Below are 7,500 nucleotides of genomic sequence, written 5' to 3'. Positions count from 1 at the left end.
GGTTGAAAGTTCTCACGCCATTTTCTCAACCAATCAGAAGTGAAACTAAAACCAATCGTGGCTTGCATGTGCACATTTTCCCGCGCTTTGTGTCGGTTACGTGTGATTACTTCGAGTTTTGATTCGTGTACTGGATTGTCTCCATCCTTTTTGATTGGCCAAAGTAATTGGTTTTGGTTTTGGTTTTACGATACTCGATTGAAACTCGCTCTAGACAGAGTAAATGGCCAACTGTCACTCTCAGGATGCAAAGGTTTAACTCATTCACACCTCAAATGCCCTAGGATGCCCCCGATTGACAAGTAAAATCATCTGGTGTTAGACAAAGTGAAATCTATTAAGTCTCACTCTCATGGGTCAATGGGGAAAAGTGTATTCACTGTACGTAATTACATGATTTGACACCCAACCAGAAAGAGTTTTATGTTATGAATCAATGAGAAATCGGGGTGTTTCAATACTTTTCTCTGATGATCAACGTGCTGACACTAATAATCACCCTAACAAATGGAAGCATGTCAAAGAACCTTGAGGCACCAACTGATTTTGTCTGACATCTGAAAAAAACATTCTAAAAATCTTTGTATCTATTCTAGTGATGTCAAGTGGAAAAGCAATATTTACTTTCTTATCATACATGTAGGTTGTCCAAGTGATCCTTGATTGCAGCCAAGGGAAAGAGCCAGCCGAAGTGGAGGAAACCGAACCAAGTTCATGCACTCTGTTGTAAAACATTGCTGTCAGCACTTGTAACCAGGACATGTCCATGTAAACCATAAGATAAAGCTTGGTCTTCTCTGTAAACAATCCTGGTATATTGCTTGTTGATGCACAAGTTCACTCTGTATGCGTTTGTGTGACGGTCACATCAAAAATCCTTACTTGAAGTTGATGTTGACTTGATGTTTAGAATTCATCAGAGTGATAGCAGAAACTTCATATGTAGACAAGTTGTTACAAGTTTTTAAATTTACCACAATGATTTAAAGTTTGAAGCAATCAACAGATTGCATTATCCTCAAAGAATGGTACGTGTTTTACATATGGAAGGTTATACAACAATTATTTTAAGGGTTGTTGAATTGACTGTTGTGCTAATGACACCATTTCAAAGATAAAATATTTGACAGGCTTATAATTTTTTATTCATGCAAGTGCTGCATAAAGGAATTAAAAAAGTTCTAGTCCTGCTGAGATCACTTTTTTGTGAAGATACTACCGTAATAAGGTAATTGCACTAAGCCGAAGCTGGTAAGGAGCAAACATCATACCATAAACAATTTATTTAGCAAATCATTTTCCCACCCCATTGGTACAGTGACACCTATAACCAGTGGTGCATAGTGACACTAGTGTATTCACATGCCTTTCCGTGAAGATCATGTGTAATGTGCATGTATTGCCACACTGTGAGAGCTGTATAGGCCACTTCGGAAAATACCATAATGCTCTTGGTTTGTCCCCCCAAATTTTTTTTTCAAGAGAAACTGGAAACAATGCTCATGCAAAATTTGAAGGAACAAACAAAGAGTATTATGGTGTTTTCCGAAGTGGCCTATACTAGATGAATCAAATGTGTTGTGCCATTCTTTGGCTACTGACAAACGATGTTGGAAGTGTACCAGCTGACTTCCACTCCCAACACCAATCAATTTGCCAAGGGACACTAACATGTGGTTAGGCATCTAAGTTTACCTACATGGTGTATGACCAATAATGCTGTTGGTTTGTCCCCCCAAATTTTTTTTTTCAAGAGAAACTGGAAACAATGCTCATGCAAAATTTGAAGGAACAAACAAAGAGTATTATGGTATTTTCTGAAGTGGCCTATACTAGATGAATCAAAATGTGTTGTGCCATTCTTTGGCTACTGCCAAACGATGTTGGAAGTGTACCAGCTGACTTCCACTCCCAACACCAATCAATTTGCCAAGAGACACTAACATGGGGTTAGGCATCCAAGTTTACCTACATCATTGGTGTATGACCAAATACCATAATGCTCTTGGTTTGTCCCCCCAAATTTTTTTTTAAGAGAAACTGGAAACAATGCTCTTGCAAAATTTGAAGGATCAAACAAAGAGTATTATGGTATTTTCCGAAGTGGCCTATACTAGATGAATCAAAATGTGTTGTGCCATTCTTTGGCTACTGCCAAACGATGTTGGAAGTGTTCCAGCTGACTTCCACTCCCAACACCAATCAATTTGCCAAGGGACACTAACATGGGGTTAGGCATCTAAGTTTACCTACATGGTGTATGACCAACATTTAAGAACATTGAACCAGAAATTAGGGAACGTTTTCTGACAGTTTGCTTCTCAGCAATCCTTCTTTATAGCTGATTGAAGTGTCTTTCAGTTATTGCCTTAGAGCCCCAACAACAATGTGATCAAAGACTATAATGCATAATACCATGAAAAAAGAACTGGAGTTTAATTTGACACACCATAAATTATATACCCTGAGTACACAAAACCTGAAGTTTGCATCAATACACTGTACACTTAATTTGACATACAACATCATCAATTAATTTGTGTTGTTCTGTGACACAGCTATGCCTACCTAATCTTTTTTGGATTCTGACCACCCCCTTCAGGTCCATGTGCACACCCTTATTGCAAATTTTTTGGGAAACCTTACATGTAGGAAGTTGTTGGCACTGTGCCTAGAACTGCACAATATTATTATTATTATTAACACTAGGCATGCATAATTTTACAGAGATACGGTATTTTAGTGAGTTAACTGTTCAAAATAATACTAATAATTCAATTATTGAACACTTGGACAAAAGTTATTTGTAGAAAAGAATTTGAGCTGCAGTGCTTTATTTGGATAAAAAGCCCATAATAACAAAGGAAGAACAAAAAGTCCTTTTACTTCACAAAATAACCATCTTGCTAAACAGTCACTTGAGAGGGCTTTGCTATATATTTTTGATTATCATTACATGTGCTGTAATGGTTGTAATTTATATACAGAACACTCTACAATACTAACACGTCCGTATAACACACTACACTGTACATGTAAATATACAAGTAAGCTATAGTGTGGAGAACCACTTTGGATTGTCATTCAATGGTGTACACCATGAAGATAAAGCTTTCACTGCTTGGGCACAATTCATGGTTCGGCTTCACTGTTTCAAAACCCATAAACATGAAGGTGCGCATCAAACTTGCTGCAAGAGAAAAAACAACAATCAAACTTCACAACAGTACTGATCGTGTAATCCACATCTGCTGTGGGTTGCCTTCAAAATGCTCATTACAAGACAACGGAAAGTTAGAGCTGACCCAAATTATTAAAAACATGACATCAGCGTTAGAGTTTTTATTGCATGACGGAGGTTGAGGGACTCAAAATGTTGTTTGCAAATTCATGCTTTTTAAGTTAGGGTTAGGGTGTTTCCCAATGATTGGGACACGGCATTACTAACTCTGCATCTTAACCAACCTTGCTTTGATTGACTAAGCCCAGTTTGATAAAGTCTCAATCATGCATGAACCAATCAAAATTTGTGGTTCCAATGCTGGCCACATGACATTAATTTTGTAAGGAATACTGTTGGACACGCATTGTGTGACCCATTACCCACAGATATTAAGTTTGTAGCTGTCTCTCAATCACTCACTGATTAACCCTTTGACGCCTAAACTGGCCTATTCGCACCAAAGCTTAAACACGTTTAAAAGCTGTTTAGTTAAACATGGTTTAAAGTAATTGTTTTTTTCGTACAAGTTACTACCTGACATAATGTAGACTCCAAATTCAACACAATGAAGAGCAGGGCTTGAAATTGTGACTCACTGGTCGCCAATGCGACCAAAAATTGAGTGCTCTAGATTTTCAGAACTGGTCGCCAGCTGGCTAATCACCTTTTGTCTGATAACCCAGGATAAACAGTAGACAACTTCCAGGGATCGCGTTAACGCAGAAATCGTGCATTTTTACGCAAATAAAATCCAAAAAATGCATCATCGAAATTTTAATGCGTCTCAGGACGCAAGGCACTGACTTAAATAACTCACACAACTTGCTTTGATTTGTCAGTAGATTCTGTTGTTTGTAAAACTGTTGGAGCGATCTGTGCTCATAATTGAAGTTCCAAGAAATGGGGTTTAAAACATCTAAAAAGGTTAAAACTAAATTTTCGACCGCCTTCTGCGGTCTTCTTCAGAAGAATGTACTCTGCAAGTCACTGAATGCAAATATATAGCAAAAGACGTCACTGTTCGTTGCTCCTAAGGGAGGAAACCAGTACTGCGTAAACCCTTGGGAAGGGTGCTCTTTCGTTAACAGAGTTCTTGTCCAGGAATGAATGTAACAGCTCTAGAAAAAGCCTTTGTCGGCCGGTCCTATGCATATGCATTATGCATCAATATTAATTCCAAGTTGGTTACTCTCTTTTTCTCATAATTTAAAACATACTCTTTTTCTCGCAGAGGGTCACCAAGATTTTGGGACCCCCAAAAAATGCTTGGGACCCCAATTTGGCTGAACATTCGGGTCCCAGGACCCAGATTGAAAAATCCTAGTGCCATCCCTGACTTCTGTATTTGAATCTTTATATGATGAGATCGTTCGGAACTGGTAGCTAGAACACGACTCACCTTTCTTTCCCCATTAAAATAATGTATAAATACTACAAGAAAATCGGTTTCTCACATTGTTAATTAATAGCACAAATGTACTTCGATATTTCGATCACCACGTTTACTAGGCGCCATATCGTTTCAACGCTTTCATGGGATCGGCGGGCAAACTTAAACACGGTATGCTTCTTGCCGGTTACGTGAATTTTGTGCCCGGAAGAGGAAGATTCAGCAAGAAGGTTGATTGAAAATTTAAATCCATCGTCAGTCGTGAATGCTGAAAACGTAGATTTAGCCATATTATCAAAGGACCTCTTCAGAACTAGCTTGATATTGATAATATATTGATAATGAACCTGGACGTCGCATATTTGAAATTTTCATGGAACTTTCAAAAAGCAACCTGTACCCTTAACATAAAGAGGGTGGAGAACTTGTGCCCTCTGTTAGAAAGCGAATAACAGCAAAATTGCCTGCACAAGGTGATTAATAAATGGAGATAAATGTCGGTAGAAAAGTACGTAAAGAAACAAGTTCCTCTGATTCTGGAGGCTACTGAAACCGTATACAAGCCGCTCCTTTTATTTTATTTCGGTCGGAGACTGGTAAGAGCACTGTAGTTGTGTGGGGGCCTAGGCCGAGCAATTGTACAGTAGTATTGCGTTTACTCGCGATAAAGGCAAGTTGCTTGCCACGCAAGCTGTAGGAGAATAAAGAACGACGTTTTGAAGAGATGAAAAGCAAGGATAAAGGACCCATGTTTGCCTTGCTATGGAAAACACAGACTGTGCTTCGCTCCATTTCAAATAACCTTAAAGAACACCATCTCCAAACTAAAGACAAAGCGGAAAACAGCAGTGGCTTTAGAGATCTTTCTCATGCTTTTTTTTGTGCTTTTAATAATTATGACTTTCCTTGCATGCGAAGTTGGCGACCAAAATTTATGACCTGGTAACCAAATTTTTCCCATTAGTCGCCAGCTGGCACCTGAGCAAAAAAGTTAATTTCAAGCCCTGAATACACACATTAGAATTTACATGAACCTACGTAAAATTCAGTCTTTCAGCCTTCCATTGTTCATTTTTATCTGGTTAAAACCCAGTTTAATTAAACGTGTTTAGTTGGTGCGAATTGGGTTAGTATTATACTCTAATGCCAGACGATTTTACTCATCAATGAGGAACCCCCAGGAGTCGATGGGTTAAGAAGGAGGTTACAAAAGCATATTAATTTGTACGAGATTATTTTATTAATGCTGGTAGATTAGAACTAAAGACGCTAAGGAGAGATGTTTTGTTTTCATTCACCAAATGACAGCAGCAATGGTCATGTTAAGAGAGGTGGGGAATAAAGTTGTCAATTCTGACAAGACAAGGAAAGGTTACGTTCATACAAACGCCGGCCGTGTAGCACTTATATTTTAAACAGAGTTAACTGAATAGAGTGTAATGTGAAGTGCTAGATTTCTATCCCATGTGAACCATGTGAGCGTTAGCCCTACTGATGGAAATGGGCCCACACAAGGACAGAGAAAAACTCTGACCTTGGTGGAAATTGAACCCACGACCTTCGGGTTAGATCTCCGCCGCTCTACCGACTGAGCTACAAGGTCAGACGGGAGCAGGCCGTGGGAACTGAGGATGTTTAACATACGGGAGCAGGCCGTGGGAACTGAGGATGTTAAACATCCTCAGTTCCCACAGTTCCCACGGCCTGCTCCCGTATGTTAAACATCCTCAGTTCCCACGGCCTGCTCCCGTCTGACCTTGTAGCTCAGTCGGTAGAGCGGCGGAGATCTAACCCGAAGGTCGTGGGTTCAATTCCCACCATGGTCAGAGTTTTTCTCTGTCCTTGTGTGGGCCCATTTCCATCAGTAGGGCTAACGCTCACATGGTTCATATGGGATAGAAATCTAGCACTTCACATTACACTCTATTCAGTTAATTCTGACAAGACAGCCTTTCTTGAGTTCTGAAATTGCATGTTGTTTGTAATATCAGATTTTTAAATGGCAAGGAAATTCAGGCATAATGACAACATGAGAGAAAGCTAATATTTTCAAGCCTACTTCTCAATCAGCATGACCCGTATGCCTCTAAAGTGCTGTTCTGGAACCTAAGGCTAAATGCAAAACCAGCCATCCCCATACCACCCTAAAAAAAGAGATTAAATAAGTCACCGACCTTCTGGGGGACCATTGTATGTCTGACCCGCAGGTAATGTGCAGGATATCAAGTTAAGTCAACAGTCAGCCAGATGAAGACTCCTCAGTCACCATAAACTGAGGCAGTACAGTACTTGGCCATAGCCATTTCACATATTGCATATTTATACTCCATCCAACATCAATGGCGAAAATAAGTACTTAACCTTTGAATGGCATGAAAATACTATTCTTATCTGAAAGTTTAAATACCTCTGTCTGGTCGCTCCTTTAGAAGGCCAACAAAGACGTGTTCACATTTCAGGTATTCCTCTGCATATTCAAGAAGTGACACAAAGCTAAAAATAAAGAAAGCAATGATGTTGGATGTAGAGTTGTAACATGTACATAAATTACTTGCCATTTCCCACAAAATGCTTGCTCTTGTTACCATTCTTTGCTTCCTAAAGGCAGCTCGCCATCCTGCACTCCGACGTACAGCTGGCCATTCTGTAAAACAGCCTTCCACTCTATGATGTGGTGGTGGCCATTTTTAAGGCGAAAGCAGTACAGTGATGACTTTGACACTTTCTTGCCACTCTTCTCCACAGCTATTTCTGAATCCTGAGGGAAAAAAGGCCTTCATTTACTTCAGCTAACAAATGCAATATGTCAGTGTACTATATTAAGTATCAGGACAGGTTTTCATGGGAGTATTCTGGAAAGTAAGTACAAAAAACAGGTTCTCAAAAT

The 7,500-nt window shown here is 39.4% G+C and overlaps 2 protein-coding genes and 1 non-coding gene across 3 annotated transcripts in view; 2 read left to right on the top strand and 1 right to left on the bottom strand.

Moving 5' to 3' along the window:
* LOC138007739 (migration and invasion enhancer 1-like) overlaps positions 1-1,196 on the top strand; it is a 5,518-nt gene extending 4,322 nt beyond the window's left edge. Inside the window, exon 4 of the mRNA XM_068854802.1 lies at positions 644-1,196. Within this exon, the coding sequence (XP_068710903.1) occupies positions 644-730 (87 nt within the window). The 3' untranslated portion in view covers positions 731-1,196. The remainder of the gene's footprint in view (positions 1-643) is intronic.
* A 72-nt stretch (positions 1,197-1,268) lies between these two features.
* LOC138005779 (ornithine decarboxylase antizyme 1-like) overlaps positions 1,269-7,500 on the bottom strand; it is a 9,897-nt gene continuing 3,665 nt past the window's right edge. Inside the window, exons 4-6 of the mRNA XM_068851960.1 lie at positions 7,199-7,371; positions 7,021-7,106; positions 1,269-3,190 (exon numbers count right to left, since the gene is read on the bottom strand). Coding sequence (XP_068708061.1) covers positions 3,081-3,190; positions 7,021-7,106; positions 7,199-7,371 — 369 coding nt within the window. The 3' untranslated portion in view covers positions 1,269-3,080. The remainder of the gene's footprint in view (positions 3,191-7,020; positions 7,107-7,198; positions 7,372-7,500) is intronic.
* Positions 6,367-6,439, top strand: Trnar-ucu (transfer RNA arginine (anticodon UCU)). Its single transcript has one exon. It is a non-coding gene; the product is annotated as a tRNA-Arg (tRNA).

The sequence above is a fragment of the Montipora foliosa genome, chromosome 6 (assembly GCF_036669935.1).
Source record: "Montipora foliosa isolate CH-2021 chromosome 6, ASM3666993v2, whole genome shotgun sequence".
NCBI classification, from domain to species: domain Eukaryota; kingdom Metazoa; phylum Cnidaria; class Anthozoa; order Scleractinia; family Acroporidae; genus Montipora; species Montipora foliosa.
The sequence above is the reverse complement of the archived record's forward strand: the minus strand, read 5'-3'. Positions and strand labels throughout refer to the sequence as shown.